A 20,083-nucleotide genomic window follows, 5' to 3' on the forward strand; every position below is an offset into this window, starting at 1 on the left:
AAAGGCTCCAGTTTGCAGGTGGACCTCTCCCCTGCATGATGCTGTGGAGACCAAGAGGTCTGCACTGGGTGGCGGGAGGGCAGGATGTGAGAGAACCCAAAGGAGATAGGCTCAAGTTGCAGGAAGACAGGATGGGATGGTGGGGGAACAGAGATCTGTGCATGAGTGTTTTTAGAGAAGAACGAGCTGTTTCAAAGCAGTGCATGTTTATTGAGGGAAATTTGGAAAACAGAAGCAAAAAAATATATATATGTATTTTGCCACGTGGCAGTGCCGAATTCTGTTGCTGGGAGTTTTCAAATCAAAGAGGCGAGCTACCTGACAGGATTTCCCAAAGCATCCTGTTAGATGTGTTGTGTAAGCAAAGCCTGGCTAATCCTTGTCATTCATGGATTCCATTATCTGTGGCTCGGCCTACTCGCTGACATTTATGTGTAAGCTTAAAGTCAGTACTCGTGGTAATTTTGCAAGTGTTTGTGGGCATGCACAGAGAGGCAGAAACATGTGAGTCACTCAACGTGCATGATCCCAGTGGAGTTTGAACAAGGAGACACTCTGCCTTCTTGTCTCAGCTCTCATAATGCAAGCAGGCGTCCTTGGCGTGATCCTTTTAGTACCATGTTTTTGGCGTTTTTGTGCTCTTTGTGGGGTGATAAAATGACCCCCAAGTGCAGTGCTGGAGTGCTGTCTAATGTTTCTAAGCACGAGAAGGCTGTGATGTGCCGTGTGGAGAAAATACGCTGTTAGATATTTCGTGTAGGTGTGAGTTATAGAGCTGTTGGCCATGAGTCAACAATATGGCACAGCCAGAGAGAGGAAGAGGAAATTCGCCAATCTGTACACAAGGTTGCTCTGGAAAGTGCTAAAGTAATATGTATAGTGTGTGAGAAAGCATTGGAAAAGTGGCTAACTGTAGATTCACGAGATGACCCGCTAATAAAAAGAGCACATGAAGGCGCTGTGATGGGGCTGAGAGCCCAAGAAATTTATGGTCTTATTATCTAAGGTCAGGGAAATGTGAGACTCTTTCTCAACTGGTTTTATCATAAAGAAATAGTGGATAGAATTACTTGTGAGGAATGCACATTAAATAAGGCGTCTAAATAGAAAACACACATAAAACAATGTGATGTATTGATTGTTCAACAAAAATGATGGCCAGAGGCTTTGCGGGAACCTCATGCTGTATTTCTCCTGGGAGGTGGGTCAGTATTCATACACGTGGAGTTCACAGCAGGTTTATGGACTAGAAGTCCCATGAGCAAGGAGAACTGGCTGCATCCGATAGACAGCTGAGTTTGAGAACTTCACTGCAAAGGTTTCCCATCTCCTTGGTTGTGCATATGCCATGGGGCGAAGTCCCAGACTCTACAACAAAGACGCCTCCAGCCCTGCTTGGCCGGTGTTGCCCCTAAAATCTGGATTATCAGGCCCTTTACTCCCTGTGCAGGGCCTATCAGGAAAATAGACCACAGTTGCACATCTTAAGGGACAGAGAGCCGGATCACACAACTTCCTGAGGTCTCTCCCTTCATGACTCTCTCCCAGGATGATTCAACATCAACCCAAAATGCTGAGGACAGAAAAGATGTCGCTTTTGTCACTGTTGGGATCCTGGGCTTCTGAGGAGTTAATGTTTCTTTTTCTACCATTTGTGGGAAGTCCCTGGGTGATGGCGGAGGTGACGCTGGTGTCAGTGGTCATGGCCGGAACTGTGCTCAGGCCCTCATGTGTACAATCTCAGTGAATGCTAGAACATTCGGAAGTGATAGGGACTAGGGTTATTCCCATTTTACAGATGAGGCCGTTGAGACTTACGTGGGGTAAGTACCACCCCCATGGTCAGACAGCTCAAGCAGTAAACCGTCTGTGTTGCACCAAAATTCATGCCTCTCACCACTGCCCTCTGCAGTTCTTGAAGGGTTTCTAGAAGAGCTAACGCGGACTTCCGTGGCAGGGAGTGTTTGAGTCCACCCTCTGGTGAGTGAGGCACTGTGGGTGAATCGGGCGGTATTCCTCCCGGATAGCGGCCATCCCTACTACTCTGTCCTCCTTGACTTGGTAACCACAAGGCCTTGACGTGCTCCATGGCTCGTGGTACGTATGTCCTGACACCCGTGAGGTGACCAGTGTCCACAAGACCTCCGTGCTGTAAAATCGTCCCAACATCCTGGCTTCATGAGATCTCAGGCTGTGAATCAAAGTAGTCAAGTAGAGATGATCCACGGGCCACTTTCCATAATTTTATTGAGCTTTGTTGATAGGAAATATCTTACTTTTTACATACAGTGATGAAGAATATGTGAGTTGCATCCAGCCTAGTTCGTACTGAATATCCAGATTGCCATTTCGGCTTCCACGTCTGCTGTGAGTGGAGGGAGGACCTCCGCGGGATCTGGTCCCACAGCTCAGGGGTGGCAAGTCATCGGTACACCTCCTGTGAAGAGGGGCTTGCTGATCATTGCTCCCCTGGGGTTGCTCCTCCATGTTCCTGTAAGAGCGTGTTTGTTTGGCCGCCGAGATAGTTCTGCACATCTGCGGGGTGGCCTGCGAGGGCAGGTTCTCGTAGTCTCTGGCTGATGTGCTGTGCGTCTGGGTTTGACAAGGATGGGGTTTGATTTGGACTGATTCTTTTGGGCTCCCCATCTTTTTCATGTGTTACCATGTGACATCTCGTTCGAGAAGAGGTACTGAAAATATCTGCTCAGTGCCCAAGAGTCCCCCTTCGTAGATGTATTCCTTTGGGCTCTGGAGGTTTCTGGGGCTGCAGGCATTCCCAGTCCTGTTCCATGACCTCTGTGGGCTGGGCACATGTCAGGACTTCCATGGCCATCTAGTTCAAGGTGTTGGATTTCTGGTGGCCACTGCGCCCAGAACAGCTCTGCACGCTGGGACGGCACACCCAACCCCTGTTTGGATTATTGGGGGTTTTCGAGGTTTCTGTTTATTGTCGGTCCAGCCAGTGCTTTCTAAAAAAAGCCTTCTGACAATAGAAAAAGAAGGAAAATCAACACATCATAGCCAACTTAATACAACAGTTAAATCGAGGCGTGATACCGAGCCTGGAGACCACTTCAGACGTCCAGGTGTTTATCATTGCTCCTTGTGGCGATGGCTTTGCTGTGATCTGGCATTCAGTGGAGGCTTGCTTTGTGAAGGACCTTTCGAGATTGTGATAGGAATGCTGGCACCACATACAGAGGGAGGATGCTCAGTGCATGGGTGACCCCGGCCGCCTGGGGGTGGGGTGGGCAGTGGCTCTGTGGGCACCTGCTCGGGGCTGGCACCTCTCACGCGGGCCCTGTTCAGTGGCATAGGAAGTGGGTATGGGCACCTGCTTTACAATAAAGTGTACCACGCCCTGAGGGGCTGAGAGGAGTATCCTGGGATTATTGACTGCCGGGTAACCTCGGCCGGCGTGCCACGGGGCAACAGGTGCTCAAAGGGATCTGCTGCTTGCACCGTGCCTGGGAGGGAGCATTCTGTCCCAGCCTGGCCCTAGCTAGGACAGAGCTGGAGAAAGCCTGCGGGCAGGAGCTGAGGGCAGGAGTTCTGGGGAGACACAAGGGCATGGCCCAGTCGGGGGAAGGTCCTCACCCACCCTGTGCTTCTGGGGAGTGTAGGTGGTCTCTTTCTCCCCAAAGCTCTGCCCCTAATTCTGCAGGCACCCCCACTCCTCTGCCCATCTGTGCCTTTCCTGTGCACATGGGGAGGTGGCACAGGAGAGTTCCCAGGGACTCCTGTGCCCCTCTCCAGCCTTCTCTGCTCCCAGTGCCTTGATGGGTAGCCATAGCACCTGCTGTGTAACGGATTCCTGGGGCCACCCTGAGAAACAAACTCCAGGCTGGCACGGCCTTGGCATTCTTAGCCCCCCCTCACTTGATCTGTTCAGGCTTCCAAACTTGATTTCTCTGGGCCTGTTTGTCGAGTCAGCACAATGGCCTTATTTGATTTTTATGAAGCCTCTTGAAGACATATGACCAGGGCTGGCTGTTGTTGTCACAGAGCAGCTTCTTTAGCAGGAATCTGGGATTGCTTCAGCACTTTTAAAATATAGTTAAAGCCAGGGTCTCTAAAACACGGTTTTATTGTCCAAGAAAATCATGGAGAGCCCTTCCGCTAACAATAATCTAGACAGAAACGTCCCCACCTCTAGTCCTTGAAGAGAGAGTAAGGTGCAGTGGTTAAGAGAACAGGTGCCAGAGCCAGGAAGCCTGGCCCCATCCTGCAGACCCAGCTCCCAGTTCTGGAACATTCTGGACACGTTGTATGCACCAACAACCACCTATCCCCTGGGGCTTCGGGGAGCGGAGTTGGCATGGATCAGAGTCTGTGGTGGACGTAAGAGGCATGGAACACTCGCCCTGATGGTAATAGTGATGATTTCAAGTCCGAGGAGCCTCTTTCAGGATGTGGGGGAGGCTGCAAACAGTTTGGGTCCAGGGCCAAGCTGTGCAGGGCTGGGGACACCCCTGAGCAGGTTGGCATCGCTGCCTTCTGGAATGCCGTCAAGGGAGGGCTGAAGCCATGAGACGGTGGGAGGAGGACCAGGATGGCCAGGGACCCACAGGAGACGGGGTTGTGCGTGCGGCCCAAGTGAGACCTGACAGGGCAGGGGTGCCAGGGGAGGGAGGTGTAGCTCTGAGGTGTCCTCAGGCTCTCCCCTCTCTGCAGGCCTTCCTGGGGTGGGCCCCCTCCTCTGCAGGGATGTCCGGGGTGGACAGTTCTCATGTGCCCTCTTGGGGACATCCTCAGTCCCTTTCTGCTCTGGAGTCTCCGATTTTGGGGAACAGGGTGACACCGACACATCTGCAGGGGCTGCCCTGGTTTTCCCACACTGGGTTCCTAATAGGAAATTAACCGAGAACCCCACTTTCTGGACAGATGAGCTGGGCTCTGGGCCACCAGTCTCTCACGAACTCCAAATGGCCATCTGAGGCACTCTCCTTAACCTGGAGTTTCTGCACATAACGCCCACCGTCCTTCAAAGCCAACTGTCCCCAGCCAGGCTGCTCAGATTCCCTAGGCTGGTGGCGTCTGCCTTCCTTCCCCAGCATGCATCTTGGCACCTGCGACGTGCAGGTATTGGGGGTGCAAAGATTAAAAATGCCATAAGCCCCCATTGCAAACCTCATTCTAGAGGGAGATAGACACACAGAGACTCCCCAGTCCAGGTGGGGCTGGGTGCTCAGGAGAGGGACTGGCTGCAGCAGGGGTGATGAGCCAAGAGGCTCTGGGACTTTGGGTGGGGGAGAGACTTTGGGAGGTGAGCCAACCAGGTGAGGCTGAACGTGTTGGTGCATGGGGGCTGGGATTGTGATGGGGGCTGAGAGCCCTGAAAGAGAGCAAGGGGGAGGGAAGGACATGGGATGATGATGGTAACAAGAGAGGGAGGAGGGCCATTGGTTGGGAGGGAGCTTAGGAGCAGGGGCATCTGAAAGGCCAAATACAGCAGGGCAGTTAGGGAAGACCTTGCTGGGAAGCCCCCATGTAGCTCTGATGGATTGTAAGGGCAGAGGTTCACATGTGGGAACCGAAGGAGGTAAATGGACAGTGTCTATAAGGACAAGGAGGGAGGGGCCCAAGGAGGTGCCCGCAGGGATGGAGCTTGGATGCATGCAGGATGCCCAGCACGGGTGGAGCTTGAGTTGAATTGCATTGTTCTGAGTCGCACCCATTTGCCAGTGTCTCGGGCAGATCTGGGGGAACGGGAGGGGTGGGTATGGGACTGAGGTGGGGAGTTGGCCCACATGCGGCTCCCGTCCTCGGGGCCCCTGCAGCACCTCCCACGGTCCCTTACATGTTCCAGGGGCTTGAGACGCATCCAGCTGATGAAATTGCTTCGTCACGTGACATTGCCTAGGCAGTACAAGGCTCCATGGAGGAATTTTTAGAAACATCTTCTGTTCAGGAAGAAAGGCCACATTGCTGAACATGAGACTCAGAGATATATAATGTCACACATGGGACCCTCTCCTGAGATGTGACAGCGTGGCAGTGGCCGCCATGGGACTGTCAACCCAAAGCCTTCAGATTGCAACCAAGGCTAATCAGTTACTTAAAAGGTCATGGGACAATCATAACAGGAGGCAAACAAAGAATACCTCCCAATCCTATATGGATAACACCACAGGCAATTCGGGAACACGAAGCACGTCTCAAAAACTTAGAGAAAGGAAGTGTGGGACCAAATGGCGCCCCCAGGGCTGCTGGCGGATTCCAGAACGTGCCAGGTCCAGGTCTGTTTGCTGATTCCATGGTCACACCAGAGAAGCTGGTCTCTCTCCACCTGAGACCAAGCCAAGGCCCAAACTGTTGGAGCTGAAGGATGTTTGGAACTGGGCTTACGGAATCTCATTGTTTGGCTCCTCTGGTTTCAACGGGGAGCACGTGGCCCAGGCTTGTGTCTGGTTCCTGTCTCCATTTAAGAGACATTGACTGAGATGGCCATATGCTGTCTTCGGTGCCGATGCACTGCTGGATCTGCCCCCCATGGTTGGCCACCTTATCCTGCTGTGAGAACAATCAGGCCATATAGGTCAGCGAGCCTGAACTAGACTCCGGATGTGGGGTTGCTGCTCAGGAGAAAAGCTTGGGCACGTTGTAAGGTTGGAGGGATGTTGCTGTTTGGGGAAATTGCCCATTCACCCTCCTTGGTCAGCCTTCCTCTTCCTTGGCCCAGACACTTGCAAGTGGCCTCTGATTTGAGACCTGTTTGCCCTCTCTGGTTTCTGATGCAGCCCTCCCTCTCCCCCAACACTCCCCACTCAGCCTTTGAGTCTCTGGCTTCCCATCAGATCCACCCTTGGTGCCAGCAGGGAGGTATCTGCCCCTAACTCTCCTTCCCAGAGCCTCTGGGTCTGCTGGCTTTGACCATTATGCACACTGACACAGACTCACCTGTCTCAGTGTCTTTGTCAGACAGGCTTAGACCTGGACCATGCCACACCCACACCAGGTGTCTGGGGGTGCTTTTCGGATCTTTTGATCACTTCTGCTGCTGCTTCCTTTTTTTTTTTTTTAAGATTTATTTATCTTAGAGGAAGAGAAAGAGCCAGGAGGAAGGGCAGAGGGAGAGGGAGAGAGAGAATCCCAAGCATACTCTGCTCAATCTCACAACCTTGAGATCATGACCTGACCCGAAACCAAGAGTCAGATGCTCAACCGACTGAGCCACCCAGGCACCCCTGCTTCCTTTTTTCCCTAGGTAGTGAACATAGAAGCTCTTCTCCCCTGCTTCATTCATTCATTCACTGGGACCCAAGTATATAAAGATAGCACACTAGTCCCTTCAAGAAATATGAATGCTAAGGAGGGCACATGTGGGGATGAACGCTAGGTGTTACACGCCAACTAACGAATCGCTGAACACTGCATCAAAAAGTAATGATGTACTGTGTGCTGGCTAACTGAACCTAATAAAAAAAACGAAAATGGTTCAATGCAAAGATTAAAAAAGAGAAATATGAATGTTAATCTTCAATAGAAGAGGGGCGATCTAGCCACTCACCAGTCCTCAAAACCTGCTCTGGAAACAAGACCAATGGCAGGTCAGAGTTCTTTTTGCTGAATCGAATTTGCAAATTATGGGAGATGTTGTGGAGTGAAATTGCTGCCCAAGGTTTTTCTTGCCTAATATCTGATTAATATTTAATCTCCAGGGCCCTTTTAAGTGCCAAGAAGAATGAAACATAATGAATGAACCCAAAGAATTCCAAGTCACCTAAACTATGGGCAGTTTGGCCCATATTCAGAGATCATGGCATGGTGATTTTTTTGGTATTTGTAGGAGGATTGTTTTCTGTGCCACAGTTACACTGATAAAGTACAAGAGAAAAGACTTTTGGGGCACCTGGTCAGTTAACTCAGTCAGTTAAACGTCTACTTTTGGCTCAGGTCATGATCCCAGGGTCCTGGGATTGAGCCCCACATCAGGCTCTTTGCTCAGCGGGGGGTCTGCTTCTCCCTCTCCTTCTGCCCCCTCCCCCCCACCCCCCACTCTCTCGCTCATGTTCTCTCTCTCTCTCTCAAATAAATAAAATCTTCAAAAAAAATAAAAAGAGTGCTCGCTTCAGCAGCACATATACATAAAAATAAAAAGAAAAGACTTTTACATGCAGTGGATTATAACTCAGCCTGAAAAAGGAAGGAAATCCTGACGCCTGCTACATCATGGATGCACCTTGAGGACACCACACTTAGTGAAATAAACCAGTTCTCCAAAAAGACAAATCCTGTGTGATCCCACTTATATGAGGTTCCTAGAGTAATTAAATTCATAGAGACAGAGAGTGGAATGCTGGCTGCCAGGGGCTGGGGAAGCAGGAATGGGGAATTAGTGTTTAATGGGTGCAGAGTTTCTGTTAGGGAAGATGAAAAGTTCTGTGGATGGTTGGTGATAACGGTTGCACAACAGTGTGACTGCATTTCATGCCACTTAAACGTCCACTTAAAAAGGGTTGAAATAATAAATTTTATTTTATGTATATAAAATATAAGACAGTAAGAAAAGAGAAAAGGCTCTTGGTCCATTTATTGGCCTGAGCCAATTTGAACCATCTAAAACCAAGTTGAGCCAATCTGAACCCATGTAACCAGTATCAGACAAACACACACACACATTCTGGGCCAGTCAAAACCAGTTTGGTGTAGTCACAGTAGAGATGAACGGACCGCACTCATTTGGCCCTGTGGTCCCTGGTGTGTGTGGTTACAAGGCAGTGGGTCTGCTCATCTTTAAGTAAGATAGTTGAAGTCCTACTTTGTTGGTATCATTCAAATAAAAATGTACTGTCAAATGTATCATTAAAATAACAGCTAGTTCTGGGGTGCCTGGGTGGCTCAGTCGGTTGAGCAGTCGGCTCTTGATTTCAGCTCTTGAGGTCTTGGGATGGAGCCCCATGTTGGGCTCCCCGCTCAGCAGGGAGTCTGTTTGTCCCTCTGCCCCTCCCCCTGCTTGTGCTCTCTCTCTCTCAGATAAATATATAAAAATCCTTAAAAAAAAACAGCTAGTTCTACTCTCTCTCCTTCTCCTAAGTGTTAGAAAAACCAAATATTCTACATTATATAATCATAGAAGTTGAACAAGTGGATTTAGTAGAAGCTAACTGGGTTGTTGGTATCTTCTTTACATATTAGCTGGTTAAATGTATTTTTCAAATTATGAATCATAGGACTTTGTTTTAGTGTTTGCAGGCTTACGCAGTTCCATTGAGTTGTTCATTACTTAGGACTAATAATATTGACTGAAACAGAGAGCTGGGCATAGCAGTTCCATGTTGGGAACAGTGGCCTGTTTAGACAAGTACAAGTCCAATATAGAAAATGCCTCTGGAAATGGAATTCTAACACTGACTTAGTATTGGTCAGTTGATTTCTTTTTGACTTATGTGCATCTGTTTCCTTCATTTTTCAGATGTCAAGCTAGCTTTAGAAGAATGTGAGTGCGGGGCTCCAGGCTGGGTGTGGGAGAGGCCTCAGGTCTCCCAGGAGAATGCAAGAGCCTGCCATAAGGCCAAGAGACTGTTCTTCTGCTCTGGAGGGTTGCTGTCATTAAACTCTGCTCACACAGGGCTTCTCACTTTTAAATTAGCAGGGTGGGAAAGGATGCTGGTGTTCGCAGCTAACTCGTAGAACCTGTGGGAGAAGGAGCCATTTTGGCCCCCCAGCCACAGTTTTAGAAAGGGGCGGTGTAGGTTTTCTCTTTGAGAATTGAACGAAACCAAATGGAAGACTCCCTAGTTCCATAGCATGCTTTGCTTTAAGAGGTGGAACCCCCTTCTTTTCCACAATTGAATCCAAGTGTGACATCCTGGTGTGTGAGGCAGGTGACCGGGAGGGAAGAGTCTCCATGCCATCTGGACAGCCCACCTACTTCCTTTGGCCTTTGTGTCCAAGGGGAGTGTTAGTCCTGCACAAGCTGGTGGGTGACCTTCAGCTAAACTAAAGTGAGTGTCACAGGCAGGGGTAGTACGTCTTCGATCCTTAAAGGGCTCTGGTTATTCTTTCTTTCCATATTATTTAAAAATAATTTTTAAAGATTTATTTATTAGAGAGAGCAGGGGTAGGGGCAGAGGGAGAGCAAGAGAAATCCTTAAGTGGACTCCATGTTGAGTGCAGAGCCCGACACGAGCTCAATCCCAGGACCCTGAGATCAAGACCTGAGCTGAAGTCAAGAGTTGGACGCTTAACCGACTGAACCACCTGGGTGCCCCATCCACATCATTTTTAAATTGTAGTGATACACACATAAAATAAAATTTACCGTTTTAATGTGTATGGTTTGGCGGCATTTAGTGCATTGTTGTACAATGACCACTATTTGGTTCCAGAACATTTTCATCACCCTAAAGGAAGAGCTCATATTTATTAATAAACAGTCACTCCCCATTCTCCAGCCCATGCCAAAGACAAATCTGCTTTCTCTAGATACAGATTTGCCTGTTTCTGGACATTTCCATCTAAATGGAATCATGCGCTATGTGACCTTTTATGTCTGGCTTCTCTCACTTAGCATGTTGTTTTCAGGATTCACCATGTTCTAGCATGTGTCAGGACCACATTCCTTTTCCTGGCTGAGTGATATTCCATCGAAGGGATACATCGTCCTTTGTTTATCATTCATTTGTTAACGGACACTCAGGTTGTTTCTGCCTTTTGACTGCTATGAATAATGCTGCCACGAACATTCCGGTACAAGATTTTGTGTAGATAGCTGTTTTCAGCTCTTTTGGAGTGGCATTCCTGGATCACATAGGCATTCAGTGTGGAACTTCCTGAGGACTCACATACTGTTTTCCATGATGGCTCAACATTTTACATTTCCTCCAGAAATGCACTAGGGTCCTGGTTGCACGCAAATGAAAAAGGTTTAACTGCCCCCAACCTTTAAGGGTTCAGCCTAGGGGCTCCCCTCTTCAGCCCCTCAGGTCGGATCACACAGGAACTGCCATTGTTCTTATGTGTATTTGATCGTTCTCTGGCTTGCCCCACCGAGGGTCTGAAGCTAGCAGGACTGCTGAGCTGTACCATGCTGGATGGGAAGCTGTCCCGGGTCAAGAACTTTGTTGTATGTGTCTTCCGGGCTTCAATGTAAGGTACCCAGTGCCATGCAGGACACCCAGTAGATGCTTGCTTGGGACTGGTCATGTGGATGCAGCCTTTGTGTGTGTGTGTTTTAAAGATTTTATTTATTTATTTGACAGAGAGAGACACAGCGAGAGAGGGAACACAAGCAGGGGGAGTGGGAGAGGGAGAAGCGGGCTTCCTGCAGAGCAGGGAGCCTGATGCGGGGCTCGATCCCAGGACCCTGGGATCATGACCTGAGCCGAAGGCAGATGCTTAATGACTGAGCCACCCACGTGCTCCTTTTGTGTGTTTTTTAATGCATTTAAAAAAAATTTATTTGAGAGAGAGATTGAGAGAACGAGTGGGAGGACAGGCAGAGGGAGAAGCAGACTCCCTGCAAGAGCAGAGAGCCTGATGTGGGACTCGATCCCAGGACCCTAGGATCATGACCTGAGCCAAAGGCAGATGCTTAACCGACTGAGCCACCCAGGCGCCCTGGACGCAGCCTTTTTGCACAGTGCTTCATAAAGGGTTGACATGCAAAGGCCAGTTTAGGAAAATTCGCTTCTGCTCTGAAATGCTGGACCAAGCACCCCAGGCACCAGTAGAAGGACAAAGTCAAGGACATGCCAGGCAGTCCTGGTGGTCAGTGGTAGGGGAGGTTTTAGCAAACCAGGTGCAGAGAACAAGGCCAGGCCCCGAGTGTGCCCCGGGGGCGCTCAGTGGACGTGGCAGCCTGTCAGGCCCCAGGTAGGGCTGCCAGATTTAGTAAATAACAAGAGGACAATTAAGCTTGAACTTTGGACAGATGATGCAAAATTGTTTAGTAGAGGTATGTTCCATGAAATATCTGGATGGTGGGCGGAGGGAATGTGGGGAGAGACTCTCCTTCCCCCCTCCTGTTCACAGGCCCGCCTGGAGATGTTAAAAGATAGACAGACTGGCTGGTTTCCCTAATGGACCTTGTCATGATTCTTTGAAGCCACAGATTGGCTTCAAAAAGATATGATCACCCCCATGGGGATGACTATTATAAGAATAAATACTTCATCCCCAAGCTCTCATTCTCCTCCAGACAGATGTCATGGGAGTGATCAGAATTGTAAGAGGGACAGAAGAAAAAGAACAATATTGTCATTTTTCTAAGCCACCTGCCTGTCAGGAGACAGGTTGAAGGGCTTGTGAAATATGTTCAGGGTGCAAAGGCAGACCTTCAGTCAGACCTGATCCTCTCAGCGTGGCCACCCGTGAGCACCCGGCAGGCGGCGGCGGGTCCCAGCTGACCCCTGTTGTGTGGGACAGAGGAAGGCATCTCTGATGGATGACCGAAGCCTTTGGAAAGCAGGGAGCAGGAAGTGATTCCCAGGGAAGGCTGTCACCTACCCGAGTCATCTGTAAGCCTGGGATGTCTCTGACGAGTCAGAGTGAGGGGAGACAGCACAGTTCAGTGGGAAGGTTGTGGCTTGCCTGGCTTTGAGCTGACACTCTCCCTCCGTGTGTCACTAACATGCTTGTCATTCAGGAGAACTCCAGAATGTTTGGTTTTTATTACAGATGGCGTGAATGCGGGCGTGCTAGTTTGCTTTGGTTTCACGTCAAGCCATGTGGGTTATATTGCTGTATTTTCCATTTAATCAAGCACACAAAATCCGAATTGACACTTAAAAAAAAAAAATCCTAGCTTTAGTTTCACCAGCTGGAGCCAAGATCCTTATTAGAACAATTTATTCAAATGAATATATTTTTATTGCAGGCAAATCATCCCTAGGCCTGAGCAGTTATCTCTGGTCCTGGCATGTCATGACCCATCTGTGCCACACATTCGTGTTCTGTTCTCAGGGCGCTGGGGAGGGGGTCCTACGACATTTCATCCCACCAGGTTTCACTTCACACGTCTCACTCAGCATCTTCTCTCAGGGGATGGTCGGTGCGGCTTCCAGCCCGTGGCGCCAAGAACACCCCTCGGCACTCACCTGCTTCCCTGTCGGCTGGGAAGGACTCAGGTATCCCTGTCTGGCCTCTCTTTCTGAGGTGGGGTTGGCTACTGTACTTTGGCGAGTGCACAGAAGGATGAAATAGCATCTCCATCTCAGATGCTGGGAGCCCCAAGTCCATGTGGGCCTCTATGATGTTAATTTCAGATGCTGTGCCCCATGCTGCCAAGCGCACCCCCGCCTTGCCCTCGAGATGAAAATTAGAGCGCCAGATGGGCTCTCCTAAGCCCACCTCTCTGAAAACAACCCCGGCTGTTGATTATGAGACATGGTTGTCATGGTGATGAGTGGAGAAAATGCTGACACGGAGGAAAGGGTCTAGCCTGTAGAAGCTTTGGGGAGAAATTGTCATTATAAGTGGATCTGAGGCCCTGTATTGCCCAATAGGCTCCATGCCAGGTGTTTCAAGGACTGGCGTGGGGGCACAGCATCCAGCCTATGCCCCCTGGCCAAGCCCTCACCCCATGGGGGCTGCATCCCCCAGAGGGGCATTTCCATTTGCCAAAGGCACCCAGTGTACGACGAGCAGGAGTCCCGACATTGCCATTTCCCACAGTGCATCTGGCACCCTGATGAAAGTCTGTTGCCCTACATTCATGGCAGGAAATTTAGATTCCACCCCAAGCTGTAACGTTTGTAGAAGTGGCGTTATCTTAGTCCATTCGGGCTGCTATAACAAAAATATCACAGACAGGGTGGCTTGTAAACAACAGACATTTATTTCTCACAGTTGTGGAGGTAGGAAGTCCAAGATCAAGGCCCCAGCAGATCTGGTGTCTGGTAAGGGGCCACTTCCTGGTTCATAGCCAGAGCCTTACTGGCTGTGTCCTCACATGGTGGAGGGGGTGAGGAAGCTCTCTGGGGTCTCTTTTGTAAGGACAGTAATCCCATTCATGAGGGCTGTATTCTTACGAGCTCATCTAATCCGAATTATATCCCAAATGTCCCATCTCCTTGGAGGTTAGGCTTCAATATATGAAATTGGTGGAAACATATCCAGTCTATAATAGATGTGGTTGACCCGTTTTCATCTGTCAGTTGGTTGGTTTGTTCCTTTAGGGTTTTTGGAGATGAGTATCGTCCATCTAGCTTCTAGTAAGGCAGTGCAGGCCTTCAGGAAATGAAGTCTGTGAACTCAGCCTAGGAAAAGTCACTAGACTAGAGCTCTTTCAAACAAGAGGGAAAATACATGTGCTTTAAGCAGACCTCGAAATAGCCAAGAATACAAGACAACAGAAGGTTTTCTGGGAGGACGTCGCAAATTGGAGTTTTACTTAAGGTGGATAGGAACAGCATTTGAGGTGAGAGTTTCCATTGTACCCTTTGGGAGATTTTGCCTGGTCTACCTTGGCCACAAAGGGAGGTGCAGAACCAGTGAAGCAGAGGGAAGACTTAACTAGGAGGCTGGGAAACAAACCTGGCTCCAGGAGGACCCTGGCAGGAATCATCCCCAAGTCAGGCTCAGCCCTATGAGAAGGGGCACTGTCCACTCGCCTTGGTCAGCACGGGGTCTACTGGGATGGAGACCCCGGGTGGATCACAGTCCTCTCATCTAGGGCAGGATGGGTTCAGCTCCCAGGAGGAGGTCTAGGACGGGCGGAGGAGCATGCTAGCGGTCCCAGACCTGCCCGAGCCCCAGAGCCCCACCTTGGAACTTACTGGGGCAGCAGGATGAAGCCAGGGCCCATGTGCATTATCTGAGAGCTCATAGGGCTTGGGGGTAGGGACAGTTCTTTGGGCTTTTCCAGCAAAGGAAGCAGGGACCAACCAGACATCAGACCCTCCTGGGCCCCAGCGGCATCTCTGTATCCCCTCCATTCCAGGAAAGCCTCATTTCTTCTTGTAGCTTGAGTTCTGATTTCTCTTGGGAGATGGTGATGCCCTCCTTTCTTCCTCTGTGCACAATCTTCCCCATGCTTGAAGCGCAGCCCCACTTTTGCCACCTCCTATCTGAGCCATCCCTGCCCTCCCCACCCCCCACAACACTGCCTCTGAGGTGCACTAGTGTTTGTAGTTATGGAGGGGACACTCAGCTAGGAATCCTTGGTCTGCTTGGTGTCCTCAGTGTCAGGAGGGTGGGCCAATGTCTCTTCATTCTTCTCTAGCCCTCCAAGAGAGATTGAAGGACATTAAGGAACACAACAGTAACGGTCTAGCCGGGGAAGAAGACCAGCAGCGACATCTTGCTATGCCACCTAGACCTGTGGGAACCAGTCCGTTATTGCCAACACCTGGAGCCTCAGTCTTGTCAACTGTAAAGCAGGAGTGGAAAGAGTGTAACTTACTTATTTCTAAAGAAACACGAGTGTGGTAGATATTTATATTTATAATATAAATGTATTTATTTGTAAGTATAACTTTTCATTAATGTCATCATTATCATCATCATCATTATATTGTTACTGCTTGATAATTTATTTCCAGACAGCTCTGAAACTTCACATGATGGCTTACTAAAACCTCCTTTGGGATTTGTAGAGTGACTTATCTTCTATCCTTCTATTTGTCCTCTATCTTCTGGATGGCACAAGGCACCAAATAGAGATACCTAGACTTTAAATTTTGTTAATTAAAATTTTGGTTTGATGTCCTCTTTAAGAGAAGACTTGTGATGTGTCCTTGGAACATTTTGTTTTTTCTAGTAGTAGATTGACTAATTTGCATTAACCAAAGAATTTAGGTTCTAGAGTTTAGAATTTGCATTAAACTAAGAATTCAGGTTTTCTTAGAAATATGATTTTGGACATTGTTGCTGGGAATGTAAAAATGGTACAGTTGCTGGAAAACAATATGGGGGTTCCTTAAGATTAAAAATAAAATTACAGTGTAATCCTGCAATGCCACTTAAGGGTGTATACTCAGAGGATTGAAACAGGAACTCTAAGAAATATTTGTACCCATGTTCAGAGCAGCATTATTCACAATAGCCAAAGGAGGAAGGAACCCAAACATCCATTGATAGATGAATGGATAAATAAAATGTGGTATATACAAACAGTAGAATATTATTCAGTCTTAAAAAGGCAGGAAATTATGACACATGTTACAACCTGGATGAACATTGAGGGCATCATGCTAAGTGAAACAAGCCAGTCACAAAAAGATAAGATTCTACTTATATGAGGTTCCTAGAGTTGTTAAATTGACAGAGGCAACCAGGGTCTGGGGGGAGAGGGGAATGGGGAATTTTGTTTAATGTTAATGTTTAATGCATACATGATTTCAGATGAGCAAGATGAAAAGAATTCTGGAGAGGGCTGGTGGTGATAGCTGTAGAATGTTAATGTTCTTAATGCCACCAAACTATACACTTAAAGTGGATAAGATGGTAAATTTAATGTTACGTGTGTTTTACCACAATTAAATGATATTAAATAATAAAATTAGAAAATCTGATTCAGAATATGAAGATGACACAAATGGTAAGACATATCATACTCATAGAATGGAAATTAATGTTGTTAAAGTGTCCATCCTACACAAAGCAATCTACAGATTCAGTGCAATCCCTGTCAAAATACCAATAGCATTTTTCCTAGAGCTAGAACAAATAATCCTAAAATTTGTACGTAAACACAAAAGAGCCCAAATAGCCAAAGCAGTCTTGAGAAAGAAGAACAAAGCTGAGGTATCACAATCCCAGTGATCAAGATACACTACAAAGCAGTAGTAATCAAAACAGTATGGTACTGGCACAAAAATAGACACACAGATCAATGAAACAGAATAGAAAGTCAAGAAAAAAGCCCATGCTTATATGGTCAAGTAATCTATAACATAGGAGCCAAGAATATACAATGGGAGAAAGATAGTCTTTTCAGTAATGGTGCTGGGAAAACTGGACAGCTAACTGCGTGCAAAAAAAAGTGAAACTGGACCATTTTCTTATGCCATACACAATAATAAACTCAAAATGAATTAAAGACCTAAACGTGAGACCTGAAGCCATAAAAATTCTAGAGGAGAACACAGGCAGTAATTTCTTTGGCATTGGTCGTAGCAACATTTTTCTAGATACATCTTCTGAGGCAAGGGAAACAAAAGCAAAAATAAACTGTTGGGACTTCATCAAAATACAAAGCTTTTGCCCAGCAAAGGAAGCCATCAACAAAACAAAAAGACAACCTACTGAATAGCAGATGGTATTTACAAATGACATACCCAATAAGGAGTTAATATCTAAAATGTATAAAAAATTGTGCAACTCAACACCAAAAAAATAAAACCATATTAAAAAATGGGCAGAGACATGAATAGACACTTTTCCAAAGAAGGCGTACAGATGGCCAACAGACACATGAAAAAATGTCCACCATCACTCAGCATCAGGGAAATACAAATCAAAACTACAGTGGGAGGTATCACCTCACATGTGTCAGAATGGCTAAAGTCAAAAAGATAAGAAATAACAAGCATTGCTGAGGATGTGGAGAAAGGGAATTCTTTTGCCCTGATGGTGGAAATGTAAATTGGTGCAGCCACTGTGGAAAACAGTATGGGGGTGGGTTCCTCAAAAAATTAAAAAATAGAACTACCGTATAATTCAGTAATTCCACTGCTGGGTGTTTACCCAAAGAAAACAAAAACACTAATTTGAAAAGATAGATGCACCCCCATGTTTATTGTAGCATTATTTGCAATAGCCAAGATACGGAAGCAGCCCAAGTGTCCATTAATAGAAAAATGGAGAAAGAAGATGTGGCGTATACACACACACACACACACACACACACACACACACACACACACACACACAACGGAACATAGCTCAGCCATAAAAAAGTATGAGATCTTGCCATTTACAACAACATCGATGGACCTGGAGGGTCTTATGCTAAGTGAAATAAGCCAGACAGAGAAAGACAAATACCATATGGTTTCACTTATATGTGGAATCTAAAAGACAGAACAGATGAACAAACAAACAAAAAAAACAGACTCATAAATACAGAGAACAAACTGGTGGTTTCCAGAAGGTAATGGGGGGGGTGATGGGCAAAATAGGGGAAGGGGATTAAGGGGTACAAACATCCAGTTATAAAATAAGTCACAGAGTTGAAAAGTTCAGCACAGGAATATAGTCAATAATATTGTAATAATGTTGTGTGGTGACAGATGGTAAAAAAAGAAAATATGATTCAAAAACATTTTATAAATATAAAAGAATACATGTTAATTGCAGAAGAATTTAAATTATGTCTGTATGTGCAGACACACATATATATACAAGCACATACTTACGTACACATGCATTTCATAAAATTGTATCATATTGTATCTTGGTTTATTTCTCTAACCTATAAAAGCACCATATTCATCTTTCACTTCCTGGTTTCCAGGTGTGCAATGGTTTGGAGCAGCCAAGGAAGCAGCAACGCTCTGATCTCAATGGACCCGTGGACAATAACAACACCCCAGAGGTAATTTTTTCCAAGGATAAGAGTTGTGGCCTAAGGTCCTAGTACTGGAGCTACCCGTGCCATCACGGTCTGCTCACCCTTTCCGCCATGTTCTCATCCCAGCCAGTGCCTTGGAAGTGGGGATTCAGTCAAGCAAAGTTGGGTGTCCCTGTAGGAGAAGGAAGAAAAGTTTCTTTCCTGCTGATTCAGGCTCATACCACTATGTGTTCATGTGTTTCCAATGGCGTGTGTGTGGGGTTCATTTGTGCTCCCCGGTTTGACAGAAACTCATTCTACTCCATTATCTGACAGTTATGTTCTAAGTTAGGGTCACTCAACAATGGCAGCATTGACATTTGGGCCAGAACATTCTTTGTTGTGAAGGGCTGTCTTTTCCACTAAAGGATGTTTAGAAGCATCTCTTTAAGGTCGGAGACTCAGTTTCCTCTCAGCCTCCCAGCTCTCCCATGATCCTGCTGGTTTTTAAAGTTCCAGGCTTTAAGTACTGCTGGTTGTAAGAACTCATGAAATAGGTCCCTCTGGTTTTCAAAGCCAAATGCTATGGGGATTTGTCTTCCCCATGCAGGCTCACTGGTGTGAAAATCTGTTTCTCTCCCCTCTCCAAGCATATGGCACTCCCCCTCCCTCAGACAGTCCCACGGGTCCATTTAGCTCTTGACCGTGTATCTGCCCCTCCTATCCTCTACAGTGTGTCCTCTTGTCTGTATTTAGCTGTGGAGTTTGTTGTGCCAGTCTTGAGTGGTTTCCTGGGTTACACACACTAATGTGGCTGTTATCTAGTTGTATGCCAGAGCTGTGCCACATGACCAGTGCCCTGGACTTCCGGGTTGGCTGGAGGATCACGTATTTGGCTTTCCAGGGAGGCAGGGGAGAATCATTGGTTGTATGGTCTCTAGGCTCCCTTCTAGCAGTGACATGCAAATCTGGGGGTCCCTATGTTTTAGATGATGGCCTTTTGTACCCCAAGTTTTCCCATGGGAATGGATTCCATGTGTCCTGCCTAAACACCATGGTGCCTGAATGCCATTGGTTTGCTTTCTGGAGCTGACTTCTTAGGAACATCAGACACTCAGTGGGGTTTAGCTTTTCACATACGGTACTCTTCTTAGTCTAGATCTTTCAGGCCATCTACTTACAACTGTCATGTGTTTGTTTTGTTTTTGTTTTTTTTTTTTTTCATATTTCCTCACAGACAAAGAAGGTGGCATCATTTCCAAGTTTTGTGGCTGGTAAGTGACCTTGAATTTTCTTCTCTTAGAGAACAGTTGCATTTTTCTCTCAAAGCAAATGGTATTTTTACTTTTGGTTTTCTCCTGCAAAGCTTGTGTAGAAAGCACACCTTTGAGGTAAAAACAGTGTTATGATAAGCAAAGGTGCTCAGGCATTTGGTTTGTTGGAGCACTTTGTAAGCCCATATTGGTATGGAGGGGGGTGGTTCAGTTGATTATCGATTGGGTTAAAAATTGAAATATGTCTGTATAAGCAGCTCATTATGATCTAACACTTTTGATTAGGGTGGAAATAATTGCATCCAAATACAGGCTGTTACTCCTTTATCAGACTTCATTTCCCTCCATTCTCCTGTCTTTTTTGAGAGGGTTA

At 47.1% G+C, this 20,083-nt stretch overlaps 1 protein-coding gene across 12 annotated transcripts in view; it reads left to right on the forward strand.

The window, feature by feature from the left end:
- The window catches only part of APBA2 (amyloid beta precursor protein binding family A member 2), a 232,821-nt gene that overhangs the window by 170,728 nt on the left and 42,010 nt on the right, over positions 1–20,083 (forward strand). For all 12 annotated transcript variants that reach the window (XM_027572490.1, XM_027572488.1, XM_027572487.1 and 9 more), the window contains 2 exons: positions 18,401–18,481; positions 19,674–19,710. In XM_027572490.1, the coding sequence (XP_027428291.1) occupies positions 18,401–18,481; positions 19,674–19,710 (118 nt within the window). The remainder of the gene's footprint in view (positions 1–18,400; positions 18,482–19,673; positions 19,711–20,083) is intronic.

This window comes from Zalophus californianus, chromosome 6, assembly GCF_009762305.2.
Source record: "Zalophus californianus isolate mZalCal1 chromosome 6, mZalCal1.pri.v2, whole genome shotgun sequence".
NCBI classification, from domain to species: domain Eukaryota; kingdom Metazoa; phylum Chordata; class Mammalia; order Carnivora; family Otariidae; genus Zalophus; species Zalophus californianus.